Source organism: Gadus macrocephalus, chromosome 2 (genome assembly GCF_031168955.1).
Source record: "Gadus macrocephalus chromosome 2, ASM3116895v1".
NCBI lineage: Eukaryota > Metazoa > Chordata > Actinopteri > Gadiformes > Gadidae > Gadus > Gadus macrocephalus.
The window spans coordinates 3668350-3688911 of record NC_082383.1 but is presented as its reverse complement, the minus strand read 5'-3'; the positions used below and the strand labels follow the sequence as shown (position 1 = coordinate 3688911).

The 20562-nt window shown below is 51.6% G+C and overlaps 4 protein-coding genes across 9 annotated transcripts; 3 read left to right on the top strand and 1 right to left on the bottom strand.

Moving 5' to 3' along the window:
• The first annotated feature begins 80 nt into the window (after window positions 1-80).
• alg1 (ALG1 chitobiosyldiphosphodolichol beta-mannosyltransferase) lies at window positions 81-4708 on the top strand. Of its 3 annotated transcripts, XM_060071307.1 has the most exons (13): window positions 81-419; window positions 688-765; window positions 855-958; window positions 1344-1492; window positions 1725-1814; window positions 1929-2039; window positions 2524-2645; window positions 2754-2792; window positions 3005-3064; window positions 3165-3275; window positions 3723-3837; window positions 4009-4084; window positions 4239-4708. In XM_060071307.1, exons 1-13 carry the CDS (start codon window positions 125-127, stop codon window positions 4380-4382), a joined length of 1494 nt encoding a protein of 497 aa, XP_059927290.1. In that variant the 5' UTR covers window positions 81-124; the 3' UTR covers window positions 4383-4708. The 3 variants fall into 3 exon arrangements, with proteins under 3 accessions (XP_059927290.1, XP_059927298.1, XP_059927306.1); XM_060071315.1 differs by lacking the exons at window positions 81-419; window positions 688-765; window positions 855-958 and adding an exon at window positions 1016-1030; XM_060071323.1 differs by lacking the exons at window positions 81-419; window positions 688-765; window positions 855-958 and adding an exon at window positions 1270-1282.
• On the bottom strand, window positions 4671-8736 carry eef2kmt (eukaryotic elongation factor 2 lysine methyltransferase). Its single transcript, XM_060071498.1, has 8 exons — window positions 8302-8736; window positions 8157-8219; window positions 7964-8044; window positions 7627-7728; window positions 6716-6849; window positions 5748-6010; window positions 5210-5356; window positions 4671-4798 (listed from the first exon to the last, which is right to left on the bottom strand). The coding sequence occupies exons 1-8, from the start codon at window positions 8380-8382 to the stop codon at window positions 4692-4694; spliced, it is 978 nt and encodes a 325-aa protein (XP_059927481.1). The 5' UTR covers window positions 8383-8736; the 3' UTR covers window positions 4671-4691.
• Window positions 7936-14242, top strand: pigq (phosphatidylinositol glycan anchor biosynthesis, class Q). 4 transcript variants are annotated; one of them, XM_060071123.1, is made up of 16 exons: window positions 7936-8070; window positions 8665-8714; window positions 9008-9065; window positions 9380-9572; window positions 9765-9951; window positions 10186-10547; window positions 10881-11077; window positions 11285-11416; window positions 11508-11628; window positions 11821-11947; window positions 12214-12367; window positions 12539-12650; window positions 12838-12918; window positions 13016-13130; window positions 13248-13309; window positions 13469-14242. In XM_060071123.1, exons 4-16 carry the CDS (start codon window positions 9420-9422, stop codon window positions 13619-13621), a joined length of 1956 nt encoding a protein of 651 aa, XP_059927106.1. In that variant the 5' UTR covers window positions 7936-8070; window positions 8665-8714; window positions 9008-9065; window positions 9380-9419; the 3' UTR covers window positions 13622-14242. The 4 variants fall into 4 exon arrangements, with proteins under 4 accessions (XP_059927106.1, XP_059927097.1, XP_059927115.1 ...); XM_060071114.1 differs by lacking the exon at window positions 9008-9065; XM_060071132.1 differs by lacking the exon at window positions 9008-9065 and having other exon boundaries at window positions 7985-8070; window positions 8662-8714.
• Window positions 14243-14854: 612 nt separating this feature from the next.
• On the top strand, window positions 14855-20191 carry rab40c (RAB40c, member RAS oncogene family). Its single transcript, XM_060071557.1, has 6 exons — window positions 14855-15791; window positions 15961-16021; window positions 17675-17735; window positions 18548-18625; window positions 18889-19111; window positions 19568-20191. Exons 1-6 carry the CDS (start codon window positions 15650-15652, stop codon window positions 19840-19842), a joined length of 840 nt encoding a protein of 279 aa, XP_059927540.1. The 5' UTR covers window positions 14855-15649; the 3' UTR covers window positions 19843-20191.
• Window positions 20192-20562: the final 371 nt, after the last annotated feature.

Sequence of the window (20562 nt, the reverse complement as noted above, 5' to 3'; positions counted from 1 at the left end):
CTCTGGGGCTCTGGGGCGGGGAGCAGCTGTTGGTTTTGGTTTTTCCCAGGCTCTTTAAACCCGTACTGTCCCTTTAATTGAGGACCGCCCACTTCACTCAGACACGTCACATGGATCAACAACAATGGCGGCACCGGTTCTCTCCACGTCACTAGTCGTAGTTTCCTCTCTAATTGCTGCGTCTTTATCAGTGTTTTACTTAACTTCTGGTTCTTCAACATGCCACCTCGTCCCCCTGAGCGCCCTGGCCGTGTGTGGGTTGGTGTTCTGCGGGTATCTGCGGTGGAGGGGCGCCGGTCCGGCGGAGCGCCGGGTGTGCGTGGTGGTGGTCGGGGACATCGGACGCAGTCCTCGGATGCAGTACCACGCGCTGTCTCTCAGCCGGCACGGGTACCAGGTGGACCTTGTCGGCTTTCTGGGTCAGTGACAACTGCAAGGGTCAGCTTAGCTCAGGGGGCAGAGCGGGTTGCCTTGAAAACGGAAGGTTGCGAGTTAGATCCCCGGCTCCTACTAGCTGAGTGTCGAGGTGTCCTTGAGCAAGACACCTCAACCTGAATGCTCCCGACGAGCTGTCGCCTCGAATGGTTGACACCGCCGTCGCTGTGTGAATGTGGGCATGAACCGCTCTTAGGGTAAAGCGTCTTCTGAATGCACCAAATTTTAATGTCAAATGTTTTTCCATTCAAGGCACTAAACCACACAATGAGGTTCTGAACGAGGAAAGAATCACCATAACAGCGATGGCCGACGTGAAAGGCGTTCAGGGTAGGTGATGGGGACGTCTCTGGGCACTGATTACAGGACTGAAGGATGTCGTTATAAGCTAAACGTCATTTTGGATGTGTTCGTCTCAGTGGGGCCCCGCGTCGTCTCCTACGTCACCAAGGTCATCGCCCAGAGCGTCCAGATCCTGGTCACCTTGATGGAGACCAGAAGGCCCTCGCACATCCTACTGCAGGTCTCATATCTCCTCTCATATCTCCCCACATCCTACTGCAGGTCTCATATCTCCTCGCACATCCTACTGCAGGTCTCATATCTCCTCGCATCCTACTGCAGGTCTCATCTCCTCTCATATCTCCTCTCACATCCTACTGCAGGTCTCATCTCCTCTCACATCCTACTGCAGGTCTCATCTCTCATATCTCCTCTCACATCCTAATACAGGTCTCACCTCCTCTCATATCTCCTCTCACATCCTACTGCAGCTCTCATACCTCCTCTCATATCTCCTCTCACATCCTACGGCAGGTCTCGTATCTCCTCTCACATCCTACTGCAGGTCTCATATCTCCTCTCAAATCCTACTGCAGCTCTTATATCTCCTCTCATATCTCCTCCAGAACCCCCCAGGCCTCCCCAGCATGGCGGTGTGCTGGCTGCTGTGTCTCCTGAGGGGCTCCCGGCTGGTGGTCGACTGGCACAACTACGGCTTCACCATCCTGGCCCTCGCACACCCACACACACACCCCCTGGTCCGGCTGGCACAGTGGTACGCTCCATGACTCCAATGCTACCATAGTCCTACCGTAGTACTACCGTATTCCCGCCGTAGTACTACCGTAGTCCCGCCGTAGTACTACCATAGTACTACCGTAGTACTACCAGGGTACTACCATGATACTACCGTAGTACTTCCATAGTCCTACCATTGTCCTGACGACACCACGGCCCGGTGTGTTTCTGATTGGATGCGTGCGTTGTCATGGTGATGTGCCCCTCAGGTACGAGCGTGCGGTCGGGCCGCTGGCCGCCCACCACCTGTGTGTCAGCGAGGCCATGAAGGAGGACCTGCGGGAGAACTGGGGCATCAGGTAGGGTCAAAGGTCACCCCACGCCGCCTGTTGGCAGTGCTCACACGGACAGTAATGTACAACGTCAACGAGCAACAGGACAGGTAGCTGACCCCTGACCCCCCCCCCCCCCAGGGCCACCACGCTGTACGACCGCCCGCCCGCCATCTTCAAGGAGACGCCTCTGGAGCTCCGGCACCAGCTGTTCCTCCGCCTGGCCCAGACCCTCCCCCCCTTCAGGACCAGGTGAGAGCCAGACCCTCCCCTCCAGGACCATTGCCGTGTTCCAATATCCATACTATCCGTACTTACTAGCCTAAGTTTGAGTACGTAGGGCGTTCCGATTCAGATCGGGCGAGAGTTCAATGTTCAAAGCGGGATGTTTATTGCGGGGGAGGAGCCGCGGCGGCCTTCGTGATCGTAATTTCCGGTTAGTGCACCACGGAGTATTCGATTTGGAACAACACTGACATCGGAAGATTAGCGCACTTAGTGAGTGCGGATACTAGTGTACTTCGTTTAAGTGTACTCATGGAAGTATGGATATCGGAACACGGCACAGGTGAGAGCCAGACCTAGTCAATGTATAGAATCGCTGGGGGGGTCGGTCAGACTGAGGTGGGTTCCTATTGGTCGGTCAGACTGAGGTGGGTTCCTATTGGTCGGTCAGACTGAGAGGTGGGTTCCTATTGGTCGGTCAGACTGTGAGGTGGGTTCCTATTGGTTCCAGGGACGAGGAAGCAGGCGGGGCCGGGGAGCGGACGGCCTTCACCCTCAGGGACCCGGTGGACCAGAGCGTGACCTGGAGGCCCCACAGACCCGCCCTGCTCATCAGCAGCACCAGCTGGACCGGTCAGCAGAGCACCAGCAGAGCACAGACCGCTGTCTGTCTGTCTGTCTGTCTGTCTGTGGCTCTATCTCCCTGTCTGTCTGTCTAACCTCTACCTCCTCTCTCCACAGAGGATGAGGACTTCTCGGTTCTTCTGAAAGCTCTGGAAGGTACACACACACACACACACACACACACACACACACACACACACACACACACACACACACACACACACACACACACACACACACACACACACACACACACACACACACACACACACACACACACACACACACACACACACACACACACACACACACACACACACACACACACACAGTGTGTGTGTGTGTGACCGGTTGTTTACTGTCTCCAGAGTACGAGCGTTGCGTCAGAGAGGGGCGTGGCCTGCCAGCCCTGGTGTGTGTCATCACAGGTGAGGTCATCCCAGCTCCATCATGTGCCGGTCAATCATAGTGGTCATGTGGAATCCTGACTCACATGGCTACTGCCCTAAAACGTGTGTGTGTGTGCAGGTAAAGGACCTCAGAAGGAGTATTACAGGAAGTTGATCGACTGCCTCCATCTGGAACACGTGCAGATCTGCACACCGTGGCTGGAGGCTGAGGACTACCCCACGTTGCTAGGTAACACTATAGAGGCTGAGGACTACCCCACGTTGCTAGGTAACGCTGTAGAGGCTGAGGGCTAGCCCACGTTGCTAGGTAACACTATAGAGGCTGAGGACTACCCCGCGTTGCTAGGTAACGCTAGAGGCTGAGGTCTACCCCGCGTTGCTAGGTAACGCTGTAGAGGCTGAGGACCGCCCCACGTTGCTAGGTAACGCTATAGAGGCTGAGGACTACCCCACGTTGCTCGGTAACGCTAGAGGCTGAGGTCTACCCCGCGTTGCTAGGTAACGCTGTAGAGGCTGAGGACCGCCCCACGTTGCTAGGTAACGCTATAGAGGCGGGTGTCCTCAGGTTCCATAGTGAGGTTCTGCTCTACGTTCCCGGTGGTTCTGTAGTGAGCTTCTATGTGGTAGGCGTTCTATGTCCTCCAGGTCTATGTTAAAGGTTCTCTGGTGCCTCCAGGTTCTGCAGACCTGGGCGTGTGTCTCCATCGCTCCTCCAGCGGCCTGGACCTCCCCATGAAGGTGGTGGACATGTTCGGCTGCTGCCTGCCAGTCTGCGCCATCCACTACAACTGGTAACGCTGGTCATATACTGGTTATACTGGTCATATACTGTTTACACTAGTTATTTACTGGCAAACACTAGTTATATAGTGGTTAAATGGGTAAACACAGGTTTTATACTGGATAAACTGGTTTAACCGATGGTGACTGTGGGAATACTAACAGTGTGACTGTGTGTGTAGTTTGTCAGAGCTGGTGAAACACGAGGAGAACGGTCTGGTCTTCAGGGACTCCCAGGAGCTAGCGTCTCAGCTACAGGTCAGACCATGCTAATGTTGCTTCACGATGCTACAAGTCAAACCTTCTGCACAGACACACTTCTGTTGCTACATGCTAGCTGTGTGACCGTCTGCATGCAGTCAGGCTAACGGTGCTACATGCTAATATGAGTCTGATCTGCGCGGGGCTCCAGGCCCTGCTGTCAGGGTTCCCGCGGGCCGGGGGCCGACTGGAGGACTTCAGGAGGAGCCTCCAGACCAACAGGGGGAAGCGATGGGATGACAACTGGACCCAGACCGTCCTGCCGCTCATCACCATGACGACACCGTCACCATGACTACCACCGTGATGGGAATTAAAGACAATTGGATCGACACCAGAGATGCTGTTAGGTTAGCGTAGCAATGCTAGCTAAGAAAGGACTCTGCAAAAAGGTGGAGATATGACGGTCCAAACGGTTCTGTTAGCACGAGTTCAACATGATGCTACGTTAGCATGCTAATAACATGCTGCTGCCTTAGCATGATGCTATGGATATAATTATGTTTAGTCAAGGGTCAGTTATTTGTACACTTGTAGATAATATTTTTATACCGGCACATGGAAATGAGCTTTGACACGTGTGTTGTGAGTAAATAAAGCTTTATTATGTGTGTAACGTCAGCTGCATCATCTCGATGGCGGACGCTCTGTGGTAGGACAACACCTGCCTTCCCGCTCCACGGATGACATCATAACCGACCCCCGCCGCCTCTGAACCAACAAACAAACAAACAACATGGCTGCTTAGGGCCAGAAGGAGGTGACTGTGTTTTCGTTGGCGCAATCCGGACAACGTCCCGCCTCAAGTGCTAGGATTGAACAGGCAGCCTGTCAGTCAAACTCGCACACAGACTCCTAACCCTTACCCTAACCGTAACCCTATCAGAGAAATGCGTTTGACTAACGTTAATTTAATATACATGACAAGTTAAGTTATCTTCCCTGCGGTCACCTGACGGATTTCAGCCTTTTTGGATTGGATCTGGGATTTAAACCAACGTGATTGGATCATTTGCGGCTATCCCCTAATTAATATTCATGACTTTCCCGGATTCCGCCTACGAAAAACACATTCAGCAGCAGGAGGGCTGTGGACCAATAAGGACGGGTGGAAGGCGTTACCCAGCTGCCTCTTGAAGCTGTTGTATGTGTCTGGGTTTCGGATCGGTGAGCAGATGAAGACCTGAGGAGCTTCAGGGGAGGAACAGCTGAGGACCAGGGAGAGCAGCCTCACCAGACCGGGGAGGAGGTCCGGGTCGTAGACCACGTCTGAAACAACACGGCACAGTGGAGAAGACCACGTCTGAAACAACACAGCACAGTGGAGAAGACCAGAGCTGAAACACACAGCACAGTGGAGAAGACCAGAGCTGAAACACACAGCACAGTGGAGAAGACCACGTCTGAAACACACAGCACAGTGGAGAAGACCAGAGCTGAAACACACAGCACAGTGGAGAAGACCACGTCTGAAACAACACGGGGAGAGCAGTAGGAGAGACACCATGGATCAGGTACTTGGTGTAGACGTGATGTCACAGGACGGGAACAATGTAAGTAAAAATGTCCTTTCACCAAAGAAATTGTGACCTCCAACAGTCCTGTGGGCTTTGTTCAGTCACCATGACGACTGAGGACCGGATTCAGGAGTAGAACGTACCTGAAGCGATGACGGTGTCGGCTCCGATCTCTCGGAGTCGCTCCTCGCTGACCGACTCCCAGTCCAGCTCCTCCACCCTGACCACGCCTCCACCGTCGGCGCCACCAGCAGGCCCCTCCCCCAGGCCGTTGAGCTCCAGGTTGGCCCGGAGTCTCCGCAGGACGCTGGGGTGGAAGTCACTGAACACGTAGCGGGAGGGGCTGCAGCCGCGGCACACCACCAGCCCCGTCAGCCCCACCCCGCAGCCCAGCTCCAGCACCACCCTAGAGAGAGACACACCGTCAGCCCAGCACCACCCTAAAGAGACACACCGTCAGCCCAGCTCCAGCACCACCCTAGAGAGAGACACACCGTCAGCCCAGCTCCAGCACCACCCTAAAGAGAGACACACCGTCAGCCCAGCTCCAGCACCACCCTAAAGAGACACACCGTCAGCCCAGCACCACCCTAAAGAGACACACCGTCAGCCCAGCTCCAGCACCACCCTAAAGAGACACACCGTCAGCCCATCTCCAGCACCACCCTAAAGAGACACACCGTCAGCCCATCTCCAGCACCACCCTAAAGAGACACACCGTCAGCCCAGCTCCAGCACCACCCTAAAGAGACACACCGTCAGCCCAGCTCCAGCACCACCCTAAAGAGAGACACACCGTCAGCCCAGCTCCAGCACCACCCTAAAGAGAGACACCGTCAGCCCAGCTCCAGCACCACCCTAAAGAGAGCCATGTGTGGAGCCTCTAGAACAGATGCTAGTGTGGTACCTGTGTGTAACCGGGTTGTCCCAGGGTGCCTGTATAAAGGTGTCTCAGCATACCTGGTACCTGATTAACCGGTGTGTCACATGGTACCTGTAGAACGGTGTGTTACATGGTACCTGTATGAAGGTCTGGTACCTGTATAACGGTGTGTGAGCGTACCTGTGTAAAGGTGTGTGAGTGTACTGGTGTAAAGGTGTGTGAGCGTACCTGCCGCTGAAGGCCTCCAGGTGCTCCCCGGCCCACTCGGCCAGGTGCAGCCCGGCCTCCCAGGTGACCAGGCCCGTGGTTCCCTGGGAGACCAGCGCCACGCTCTCCGTCAGAGTCACCGCCCCCCCGCCAGGCTGCAACACAACGCATCCTCACACCCTGGTCCCCGTGGTGGCACTGCAGTCCTACCAGAGGGTAGTACTGGTAGTATTATGATAGTACTGCAGTCCTACCAGAGGGGGGTACTGGTAGTATTATGATAGTACTGCAGTCCTACCAGAGGGGGGTACTGTTAGTAGTATTATGATAGTACTGCAGTAGTCCTACCAGTGGGTAGTACTGGTAGTATTATGATAGTACTGCAGTAGTCCTGCCAGAGGGTAGTACTTGTAGTATTATGATAGTACTGTTGTTTTCATACCAGTAGGTAGGTCTTGTAGTAGTATTATGATAGTACTGTAGTATTAGTATTCATACCAGTAGGTAGGTCTTATAGTAGTATTATGATCGTACTGCAGTAGTCCTACCATGAGGTAGGTATTGTAGTAGTATTAGTACTGTACTAGTACTCATACCAGTAGGTAGGTCTTGTATTAGTATTATGATAGTACTGCAGTAGTCCTACCAGTAGGTAGGTATTTTAGTTATGTAGTAGTATTATGGTTGTAGTGGTACTAGTATTCATACCAGTAGGTAGGTCTTGTATTAGTATTATGATAGTACTGCAGTAGTCCTACCAGTAGGTAGGTATTTTAGTTATGTAGTAGTATGTTGATAGTAGTGGTACTAGTATTCATACCAGTAGGTAGGTCTTGTATTAGTATTATGATAGTACTGCAGTACTCCTACCAGTAGTTAGGTCTTTTAGTTATGCAGTAGTATGTTGATAGTAGTGGTACTAGTATTCATACCAGTAGGTAGGTCTTGTAGCAGTCTTCACTCTTCTGATCGCTGAGGACCCCGGCCAGACCCTCATACAGCTCATCTAGCGGTTCCAGACACATTTGTTCCAGCTGTACAAACACACACACACACACACACACACACACACACACACACACACACACACACACACACACACACACACACACACACACACACACACACACACACACACGGTATTTTAGATAACCAACTGCCATCAGATAGTGTGTCTCTGTAAACTGAGATACAGAGGTGCGGTTATCTCCGTTACAACGTGTGAGCTCTGGATCCTAATGTTCAGAACGAACCAAACTTCAGACCCACCATCGTGATGAGCTCCGTGAGGAAAGATCTCCGGTACTTGGCGGACGGCGGGTGTTTCTGAGCCAGAGGACTCAGACTGGTCTTCAGGAGGAAGACTTCACGTTACTGTACGTTATCACAACATTACTATTCCATCACTAACTGTATGATATTATCTTGAGTAAAGTTAGCCAGTAGAAGGAAGTTTTGTTACCTTTTTCAAAATCGCTGCTATCAGTTCAGGGGACTTGTCTTTTTCTAGCTCTCCTCGAAGCCTCTGTGAGATGGAAAATAGATTTAAAACAATCCGATGTAAAGTACCGTAGAAGAGTTGTGTGATGTGTGATCACCGACCTTACCTCCCAGTGAAGAGGAGGCAAACGAGTCATTGCAAAAAACGAGGCTTGAAATATACTCAGTAAAGCCGCCCTGTCCTCCATGGAGACTGTAGTGGGTCGTGCTGAACCTTAATGAAGCTTAATGAATGAATGATAAAGTAACGATCAACACTAGAGACACATGCGACCGGATAGCCGCTACTGAGCGACCGCTGGGAAGTGGGAACTGTAGTTCTGTACTCTGAGCGCTTTCATTAATTGTAGTTGTTTAACTCGCCAGTATTTTCTCGTTCACCATTTTATCAGTATGAATAATAAAAGTACATCCCTTCTCAGTGAGCCTTCACTCTGACTCCATAATAACCGACTCCCTCTCTCCCGTAGGCCCTCCTCACCAAACCCCCAGGAGCGGACGGACATTCGGACGTTTGACTGTAAGTTGATCTAGCTTTGATCTGCATCTATATAATACATTCATTTGTTTATCGATACATCAGGATATATCTATCGGTGGATTAATAGACAAGATAAGTGTCTGTATTTGTACAGTATTAGGCCCTGTCAGGCGGAACCATGTTTTGTTTGTTTTGCTTCCCACCGGAGGGATTTTATAACGGACTATCAACAACCAAGATGGCGACCTCCGTCCCCTCTCTTTCAATTCGTTATATTTTATAACGTAGATTATTATTCGATATTATAATACAAATATATGACTTTTGTCTAGTCGCTGGTCTCCGCCCATGATCTAGCTGCCTCACATCGTAACCCGGGCATCGAGTCAGGTAACTATCTAATGACCCGGGTCCCGGGTCAGGATTAAAGGTTTATGATGTGAATGCATCGTCGGTCAGGGATCCAGATGTTGAACGCGTCAGTAGTTCATCATCGTACACACGTAGTGTGTGTGTGTTACTCTTAACGTAAGGTCGCCGTTTCAGCCCCCGTTCGGTTCACTGGTCGCTGTGACCCCACCGCGGGCTATGTTACCATAGCGACAGCGCGGAGACTGTTCGATCGCTACCGGTGGAAATGAGGTCAGCGTCACTGCTGCTGTCTGCGTTGAGAATAACGGACTCTCTCCCGGTTGTGTTCCCAGCGGATCATCGTCTGAGCAGCGGCGTCCCGCGGTGGTCGTCATGGTGCTGAAGGTCTTCTTCCCGCAGTGCTGCAACCGCGCGGCCAGCGGGCTGCTGGTGGGCCGCTGGCTGCCCGGCCGCGACACGGCCGTGGTGCTGGCCGTCATCCACTACCCCTTCATCCCCAGCACCGTGAAACAGTACCTCCAGAAGGTACGTTAGGACCTCTTGGAACCTCCAACATGTCAGTTAGAACCTCTTAGAACCTCAGGTCAGTTGGAACCTGTTATTACCTCTGCTATGTCAGTTAGGGTGAAAGGGGTGAATGTCCCGCAGAGATATTCAGTGTGTGTGTGTGTGTGTGTGTGTGTGTGTGTGTGCGCCTGCCTGTGCTCGTGCGTGCAGGTCCAGGCCCAGAGCCAGGTGCCGGTGGAGGTGCTGGGCTCGTGGAGCATGCCCAGTGAGAAGCAGGAGGGTCTGGACTCCTTCCTGAGGGACCTCCGCACCATCTTCCCCCAGGGCCGCTGGCTGCAGGTCAGCCGGGAGGTGGGCAAGACCGGCTTCAGCTGCCAGCTGCTCCCGCTGGCCCTAGGTGAGGGGGGGGTGGGGTGGGGGGGGGGGGGGGTTGGGGGGGGGGGGGGGGGGTTGGGGGCTAGCTGCCCCCATGGTGGGGGGAGGGGGGGGGATTAAACAATTTTGAAGTATAATTTGTCCTTTAGTGAGGCTTGTCCCAGAGTCTCGCCTCCTCATGTTTCTGGTGATTCCGTAGCTTTCGGAGGAAAGTTTTTGTTGGTTAGATGTGTGCTGCTGTGTTCCTCACTTGGAGCAGATGGAGGAGATGAACAGACACAGAAGGAGAAGAAGGTGGAGAAGGAGGAGGAGGAGAAGAAGAAGGAGAAGAAGGAGAAGAAGAAGAAGAAGAAGAAGAAGAAGGAGGATCTGGCGGAGGGTGGTGGTACAGAGAAAGAGGAGGAGGAGGAGGAGGAGGAGGTGGAGGAGGAGATGAAGGTGGAGAAGAAGAAGAAGGAGGAGCAGGCGGAGGGTGATGGTACAGAGAAGGAGGAGGTGGAGGAGAAGGACAGAGTCATCTTCGTCCACTACGACCAGAGGAAGGTGATGGTGTCCCAGCTCCACCCTCTGGAGAGCCCAGCCCCGTCCGACTCTGAGGAAACCTCAGAACTCAGACAGGTGAGCACACCTGGGTTTAAGAGGCTCTATACTGTCCTCTAAGTGTCCTCTAAGCTAAGTGATGTCCCCTAAGTGTCCCGGTGTGCCCTCTAAGTGCCCTCTAAGTGTCCTAAGTGCCCTCTAAGTGTCTTCTAAGTGCCCTCTAAGTATCCTCAGTGCCCGTGAAGTGTCGTAAGTGTCCTCAGGGCCCTCTAAGTGTCCTTTTAGTGTCCTCTAAGTGTCCTCTAAGTGTCCTCTAAGTGCCCTCTAAGTGTCCTCAGTGCCCTTTAAGTGTCCTTTAAGTGCCCTCTAAGTGGCCTCGAAGTGACCGAAGTGTCCCGGGGTGTGCTCCAGATGTTCTGGACGGTGGGCCGCAGCGAGCCGCTCTTCCTGAAGGATAAGTACGATGACGGGCCGCTGAAGATGAGCCACTGGCAGTCGGAGGGCCGCGAGGCCAGCATCCTGGTGGAGCTGATGAAGCTGGCCTCCACCCCGCTCTGCCTGCTGCTGGCCTGGGTGCTGGGCGCCTGGGGCTGGGTCACTGGCACACGGTACACAGTCTCACACACACACACACGCACACACATACATGTACGCACACGTGCAAGCACCCAGGACATGCATGCATATAAGTGACACTTTCAGACAGACATACATAAAGCCGTTTCCGTGTCGACACATGGTCGAGTCGACATATTTGCAAATAAAAACTTTAATATCCTCCTCCTCCTCCTCTTCCTGCTCCTCCTCTTCCTCAGGCTGCTGAACCTCCCTCCTCTGCGCTTCCTGTCCAGTAAGCTGTCCTCCTGCGTTCAGCTGAGCCACAGGACCGCCCACATGAAGACCGTGGCCTCCTTAGACAGAGCCACCAGCCACACACACTTCATGAGGTAACACACACACCCACTCACACACTCCCAGGCCCAGCCATGCTGTCAGTGTTGTTAGCGCTGTGCTAAGCTACCGGCTGTGCCCCCTCAGGAAGGCCAACGTGCTGGTGTCCGTGCTGCTGGACGTCTTCCTGGGGCTGCTCTTCATCTCCTGGCTCTACCGGGAGCAGCGGCTGGCCCGCCTGGCCAGCGCCCTGATGCCCGCCGCAGACGTAAGCTCTCCCCCAGTGGGAGGGAAGTGTGTGTGTGTGTGTGTGTGTGTGTGTGTGTGTGTGTGTGTGTGTGTGTGTGTGTGTGTGTGTGTGTGTGTGTGTGTGTGTGTGTGTGTGTGTGTGTGTGTGTGTGTGTGTGTGTGTGTGTGTGTGTGTGTGTGTGTAACTGTGTTTTTGTAACTGTGTGTGTAGCGTGTCTCCAAGGAGCTGGAGGAGCTGCTCCAGTGGCTGATGGGAGCTCCGGCCGGACTGAAGATGAACCGAGCCCTGGACCAGGTGCTGGGGCGCTTCTTCCTCTACCACATCCACCTCTGGATCAGTGAGGACACACACACACACACACACACACACACACACACACACACACACACACACACACACACACACACACACACACACACACACACACACACACACACACACACACACACACACACACACACACACACACACACACACACACACACACACACACACACACACACACACACACACACACACACACACACACACACAATTACGCACACACGGTTACGCACACACACGCGCGCGCACTCGTCCCCCTCACCAGCAGTGTGTGCCCAGGCTACCTGCGGCTGCTGGCTCCCTTCCTGGAGGTGATCCTGTGGTATGGAGGTCTGTCCGCGGCCCTAGGCCTGACCTTCGCCCTCTCTCTGCTGTCGGACATGCTGGCCCTCCTCACCTTCCACATCTACTGCTTCTACGTCTACGGAGCCAGGTACACCACCTCCACTCCTCCTCCACCTCATCACCTCCTCCCTTCCTCCTCCTTCTCTCTCCCATTCCGTAATAATAATCTCTCTCTCTCTCTCTCTCTCTCTCTCTCTCTCTCTCTCTCTCTCTCTCTCTCTCTCTCTCTCTCTCTCTCTCTCTCTCTCTCTCTCTCCAGGCTCTACTGTATGAAGCTCTACGGTCTCTGTTCTCTCTGGAGACTCTTCAGAGGCAGGAAGTGGAACGTTCTGCGGCAGAGAGTCGACTCGTGCTGCTACGACCTGGACCAGGTAATTACCTCACCTGACTAGGTAACTACCTCACCTGACCAGGTAACTAACCCACCTGACCAGGTAACTAACCCATCTGACCAGGTAACCACCTCACCTCCATGGATTTACTAGGACCAGGTAACGGATCCACCTGACCAGGTGTGTGTTTGTGTGTGTGTGTGGACTCACTGCGTCTGTCTTCCAGCTCTTCATCGGGACCCTCCTCTTCACCATCTTGTTGTTCCTGCTGCCCACCACAGCCCTCTACTACCTGGTCTTCACCATGGTAACCGCAGTGTGTGTGTGGTTCATCCGGCCGTGCGGGGCTCTTCGGAGCAGACAGCGTGTGATGGTGACGGAGGTGCGTTTGTTTTGTGCCCCAGCTGCGTCTGATGGTGGTGGCCCTGCAGGGCGTGCTGCACCTCAGCGTGGACCTCATCAACTCCTTCCCCGTGTTCGCCCTCGGCCTACGCGTCTTCACACCGTACCGCCTGGCTGGTAAGTGCTGTTCAGTGTGTGTGTGTGTACGAGTGTGTGTGTGTGTGTGTGTGTGTGTACGCATTTTGTGTGTGTATGTAATATGTGTTTGTGAGTGTAAATTCTGTTTGTTTGCAGAGGGGGTGAAGTTTCGAGTTCTGTCTGATGAGCCTGGGACAGCCTTACATCTGCTTATGGAGGTAACACACATTCTCACACACACACACACACACACACACACACACACACACACACACACACACACACACACATCATGTACACACTCACACAAACACACACTCTCACTCACTAACGCACGCTCTCACGCACGCACACTCCCTGTGTGCGGTCTTCTGTAGATGAACGCTCTGGGGTTCGGTTCGGTGGTCCAGACCTACCGGACCCCCACCTACAGCTGCTACCCGCCGGATTCCTGGGGCGCCCTGCTCAGGAAGCTCTTCGTGGGGGAGCTGGTGTTCCCCTGGAAACGCAAGACCACCAAGACAGACTGACCCCCCAAACACAAGAACACCAAGAGGGACTGAGCCCCAAAACACTAAAAGTGTGCGTGTTTGTGCGCTCGCGTGTGTTAGTGCACGCAGTGGCCAGTTGATGAGGGAGAGAGTTTCGAGGCTCTTGAGGAGTTGCCATGGGGATAGGTGTGGCTGTTGACCAGGTGTGAACCTGATGCTGGTTCTATGTTGTTATGATGTCTCACCCTGGATTGTGCTGTAGTTCTAGTCTTAGTTGTAGTTGTAGTTAAGTTGTTTTAACCCTGCACTAATGAACCATTGAGGGGAGGGGCGTCCGTTTATTTATCCTAGGACTTGATTGTTTTGTTTGTTTTGTTTCAGGTGAATCTGTTTTGATTGTTTTTGTTTCTCATTGACTATTTTTGTTTGTGTTGATCTGTGGAAGTAACATTAGGTCCCGACCCATTTTGTCTGATTGGCTGGGGAACATTCCGTAACATTAGATATGTCTGAAGCCTGTTTAGCTGAGGACCATGTCTCTCTGTGATTGGTCGATGTAGAGCTGGGGGTGAACTGGTGCCAACGTTCTCTTTTAATACAATGCGTCTGATCATGTGTTTTTCTACTATTAAAAACTAATATTATTAACTAACAGCTCAACCCTGTGGTAGTGTGTGGAGAGAACCTCTACTCAAACCAGTCCTTACCTCCCAATGAATGAGGGTGATGTGGTGCTACCAGAATAACGGGCAACACTTAGATACAGCCGGCTACAAGCTAACACACAGTCATAATGCTGCCTCATATGTTAGATACAGCCGGCTACAAGCTAACACACAGTCAGAATGCTGCAACATGTGTTGGATACAGTCAGAAGGCTGTTGAATTCTAAATCGGCTTTGTTGATTGTAAAGATCGCTGCTCTGGCAATACTTTGCCTACACTTTCACATTCATATAGTCATAATTGTATGTTTATAGTTCTATAGTATTGTATGAAGTTTTTGGCTATGGTAATGTCATGGTTACGTTCAATCATTTGTATAGTTGTAATGTTAGTAGGCTGTTTACTTATGTTAATCAGTATTCTATATAAATATATAATAGACCTATCTCCATTGTGTTTATTCACAATGCAATCACCTTTGTTACCATTACCATCTGGACACCCTGTGGACAGAACTGTTGACCGAGTTCCAGAACATCCTATCGCAGCAATGGGTGGGCGGGACCTTTGGAATAGGTGGCCTATCATAAGACCAGGTGGGCTAGGATTCCCCTGGGGGCGGGGCCAGGAGCTCTGAGGAGGACCCGTCTGCAGCGGGTTGTTAGAGGAGTCCCCAGGATGGAGCAAGATGGACAGGTTTGGGTTTGAAGGATCGAGTCCTCTCATAAAGACCTGTGTGACTGACCGCGGAGAGCATTTCTTCCTCTATTCGGTGGACCTCCAGCCCGCGGATACCCGGTGGAGACCCTGTTGCCCCGGCTCTTTGTCGTTACCAGACCCGCTGGACCAGCAGCTAGCCTCCTAGTGCTAACTGATGGCTCGCTAGGATCCGAATCACTCAGTGGCTCATCAGAATAAAACTGTTAAGATGAATATTCTATCGGGATATTAATTTAGAGCTGTCGGTTACCGCAGTACCTCCACTGGGTGTTATTTACTAGTGTAAACCCACACGTAGCCTCGGCTAGGCTAGGTGTGCTACCTGTGCTATGCTAGCTAGCTTGTTGTTCATCCAGCAGCCCCAGAGCCGCTCAGCGTGTTGTTTTGATCATGAACGCCAGGCGCAGTGTCCCTGGTCCGGGTCTACGGAGGCGGTGAGCTCGGTTTTAGTCCGGGTGTCGGTGGGACTACACACTGTAGTGCCCTCATAGGTTTGATAAGCCCCAGTTCGTAAACACAGTGACCCACACGGCTTCAGTCCGCCTCTCTCCACTGGACCGGGTCCGAACTCAGCGAGTGGAACTGGAACCTACACACGACAAGACCTACCCAGAGTCCGCCGAGTCGGGACATCCCGGGACAAAGGGCTCTTCAAACGGTTCCCGATCGGCCGGGGAGGCGATGGGCAGCCAGGGTAGCCCGGTGAAGAGCTACGACTACCTTCTGAAGTTCCTTCTGGTCGGTGACAGCGACGTGGGCAAGGGGGAGATCCTCGACAGCCTCCAGGACGGTTCCGCGGAGTCTCCCTACGCCTACAGCAGCGGTACACACACACACACACACTTTTTTGTTTCTCTACCTGGTTTCTTAAGGAAGACTAAATATTTTACACACACACACACACACACACACACTCCAACATGACATGTTGATATCTGCTGCAGTGTGAGAAGAGTGAAGACCCCTCTGGTGTTTCTCTTTCTCTGTTGCAGGCATCGACTACAAGACCACCACCATCCTCCTGGATGGCAGAAGGGTCAAACTAGAACTCTGGTAAGATCTACAATGCTGAAGTTAATACCCTATAACAGGCTGGTTATTACGCTATAACAGGCTGGTTATTACCCTATAACAGGCTGGTTATTACCCTATAACAGGCTGGTTATTACGCTATAACAGGCTGGTTATCACCCTATAACAGGCTGGTTATTACGCTATAACAGGCTGGTTATTACCCTATAACAGGCTGGTTATTACGCTATAACAGGCTGGTTATTACCCTATAACAGGCTGGTTATTACCCTAGAACAGGCTGGTTATTACCCATAACAGGCTGGTTATTACCCTATAACAGGCTGGTTATTGCCCTATAACAGGCTGGTTATTACGCTATAACAGGCTGGTTATTGCCCTATAACAGGCTGGTTATTACGCTATAACAGGCTGGTTATTGCCCTATAACAGGCTGGTTATTATCCTATAACAGGCTGGTTATTATCCTATAACAGGCTGGTTATTACCCTATAACAGGCTGTTATCATCCTATAACAGGCTGGTTATCACCCTATAACAGGCTGGTTATCACCCTATAACAGGCTGGTTATTGCCCTATAACAGGCTGGTTATCACCCTATGACAGGCTGGTTATCATCCTATAACAGGCTGGTTATTATCCTATAACAGGCTGGTTATCACCCTATGACAGGCTGGTTATTATCCTATAACAGGCTGGTTATTATCCTATAACAGGCTGGTCATCACCCTATGACAGGCTGGTTATTACGCTATAACAGGCTGGTTATTACGCTATAACAGGCTGGTTATCCTATAATAGGCTGGTTATTATCCTATAACAGGCTGGTTATCGCCCTATAACAGGCTGGTTATTATCGCCCTATAACAGGCTGGTTATTATCCTATAACAGGCTGGTTATCACGCTATAACAGGCCGGTTATCACCCTATGACAGGCTGGTTATCACGCTATAACAGGCTGGTTATTATCCTATAACAGGCTGGTTATCACGCTATAACAGGCCGGTTATCGCCCTATAACAGGCTGGTTATTATCGCCCTATAACAGGCTGGTTATCACGCTATAACAGGCCGGTTATCGCCCTATAACAGGCTGGTTATCACGCTATAACAGGCCGGTTATCGCCCTATAACAGGCTGGTTATTATCGCCCTATAACAGGCTGGTTATCACGCTATAACAGGCCGGTTATCACGCTATAACAGGCTGGTTATTATCCTATAACAGGCTGGTTATCACGCTATAACAGGCCGGTTATCGCCCTATAACAGGCTGGTTATTATCGCCCTATAACAGGCTGGTTATCACGCTATAACAGGCCGGTTATCGCCCTATAACAGGCTGGTTATCACGCTATAACAGGCCGGTTATCGCCCTATAACAGGCTGGTTATCACGCTATAACAGGCCGGTTATCACGCTATAACAGGCTGGTTATCGCCCTATAACAGGCTGGTTATCACGCTATAACAGGCTGGTTATCGCCCTATAACAGGCTGGTTATGACCTATGACCCTGACCTCCCCAGGGTCAAACAGTGCGGTGAACCTCTCCTGTCATGTTCCTCCCCCCAGCTCCTCGTCAACAGGGGTTATGGTTATGGTTAGGGGTAAGGTTATAGGTAAGGTTAGGGTTAGGGTTATGGTTAACAGACGGTCATGTTCCTCCCCCAGGGACACCTCGGGACAGGGACGATTCTGCACCATCTTCCGGTCGTACTCCCGCGGGGCTCAGGTGAGGTTCATATATAAACATACACACACATGTTGTACAACATACTAATACATTATGTTTCACTAATATATTTGTATCACTAATATATTTGTAGCATAAAACTAATATATATATACATATATAACACTGAGATAGTTATAACTATATATTCTTATTCATATGGACACTCTATAAATGTATGTATGTATGTATGTATGTATGTATATATATATATATATATATATATATATATATATATATATATATATTACAGCTGTCAAGCGATTAAAATATTTAATCGTGATTAATCGCATTAATGTCATAGTTAACTCACGATTAATCGCGATTAATCGCAAATTCTTTTTCTATGCAAAATATCCCTTGATTTTTTTGTCCCATAATTCTTCTCATTTTAATTCTCTTATCAACATGGTGAAGTGCATCGGCTTGCCTTGTGCAAATGATTTTTTATTGATAACAACATTGGCATATACTGATCAAAACAGGACGATACAAAAAAAGAGCCTATAGTGCAATTAAACGACTGCTTTGAACAAATGTAATTTGAACATAGCAGTCAGGCTACTGCTTCTTTGTTTTGAGTCAAAGAAAACAATTATTATCATTTTTTTTTTTTTTATAAAATAATTGCGTTAATCGCGAGATAAAATTGTTAACGTCGTTAACGCCGTGATTAATCGCTGACAGCTCTAATATATATATATATATATATATATATATATGTGTGTGTGTGTGTGTGTGTGTGTGTATGTATATATATATATATATATATATATATATATATATGTATATTCTTTGTGTTTTCCTTGCAGGGGATCCTGCTGGTTTATGACATCACAAATCGATGGTCATTTGACGGAATTGACCGGTGGATCACAGAAATAGACGAGGTGAGGAGGAGGAGGTGGTGAGGAGGGTGAGGAAGAGGTGGTGGTGAGGAGGGTGAGGAAGAGGAGGTGGTGAGGAAGAAGAGGTGGTGAGGAGGGTGAGGAAGAGGAGGAGGGTGAGGAAGAGGAGGAGGAGCTACTAGCGTCTTTTCTCCCAGCATGCACCAGGTGTAACCTAGCGTATCTCCTCCCAGCATGCACCAGGTTTAACCTAGCGTATCTCCTCCCAGAATGCACCAGGTGTAACCTAGCGTCTTTCCTCCCAGCATGCACCAGGGGTCCCCCGGATCCTGGTGGGGAACCGGCTCCACCTGGCCTTCAAGCGGCAGGTGCCCACGGAGCAGGCCCGCGCCTACGCAGAGAAGAACGGCATGACCTTCTTCGAGGTCAGCCCTCTGTGCAACTTCAACGTCATCGAGTCGTTCACCGAGCTGTCCCGGATCGTCCTCATGAGGCACGGCATGGAGAAGTTCTGGAGGCCCAACCGAGGTGAGCCCACCTAGGACCTAGAACCTAGGACCTTGGCCTCTAGACCTAGTACCTGGACCTAGGACGTAGGCCTTTAGACCTAGACCACTAGACCTTGAGACCTAGACCTCAGGCCGGTCCTTTAGATCTCCAGTGTTGACCGGTCTTGGGTCTCCAGTGTTAAGCCGGTCTTTGGTCTCCAGTGTTAGACCGGTCTTTGGTCTCCAGTGTTATGCCGGTCTTAGGTCTTCAGTGTTAAGGAGGTCTAAGGTCTCCAGTGTTAAGCCGGTCTTGGGTCTCCAGTGTTAAGGAGGTCTTGGGTCTCCAGTGTTAAGCCGGTCTTGGGTCTCCAGTGTTAAGCCGGTCTTGGGTCTCCAGTGTTGACCGGTCTTTGGTCTCCAGTGTTAGGCCGGTCTTTGGTCTCCAGTGTTAAGCCGGTCTAAGGTCTCCAGTGTTGACCGGTCCGTTGTGTCCCAGTCTTCACTCTGCAGGACCTGTGCTGCCGGGCCATCGTCTCCTGCACTCCGGTCCACCTCATCGACAAGCTGCCGCTGCCGGTGGCCATCAAGTCCCACCTGAAGTCGTTCTCCATGGCCAACGGGATGAACGCCGTCATGATGCACGGACGCTCGTACTCGCTGGCCAGCGGCCCCGCCGGCTCCAAGGGCAACAGCCTGAAGAGGAACAAGGCCCCCCGGCCCCCCCAGAGCCCCCCCCAGAGCTGCACCCGCAGCAACTGCAAGATCTCCTAGTGGGGGGGGGGAGGGGCCTGAGGAGAGGGGGAGGGGCCTGAGGAGAGGGGGAGGGGCCTGCGGAGAGGGGAGTGCACCAGTCAGAGCAGAGCCGCATGGGAGGGGGATCCAGAGAAGGATCTGGACCCCAGGCGGACTCTCTCCTGGGGGGTCCCGGGACGGGAGCTCCCCTGGACTGGATCCTGGAGCCAGGTTTTGAATGCTTTTTCCGCCCCGTCCAGAGTCGTGTTGAACACTAACACTGAACGCTGCCGCACCCTCACTTTGTTTATTTATTGATTGTACAGATTTGAGAACGGTTGTCGTGAGGATGAATGATTTTCCATAATAAAACAATGCTCTCCATGGACTGTTTTCATGTCTGCTCACTGTATGAATGTAGTTTAGAACGGAGAATGAGGCTCATACTGACCTGTCCAACGGGACCCTTGAGGCTACTCAGACCATCCCTGCTGTATCTATGGTTACCAGCAGGAGGCAGTGCCCACCCCCCCCCCCCCCCCCCCCCCCACAGGTCAGTGCGAGCAGGGAGACGGGCCCCTTTCTTAAGCTCATCATGACGTACAGTAGATTTCGATATATAAGACCGCCCACTCGTACAAACCCCTTCTGGATGTGAAGTTACCCAGGATGGCACCGTCGCCCACATCCTGCCCCGACCCAACGGACTCTCAGCCTAAACCTTCTGGGGTACACGTCCTGCTGTAGACCCTTGGTTAC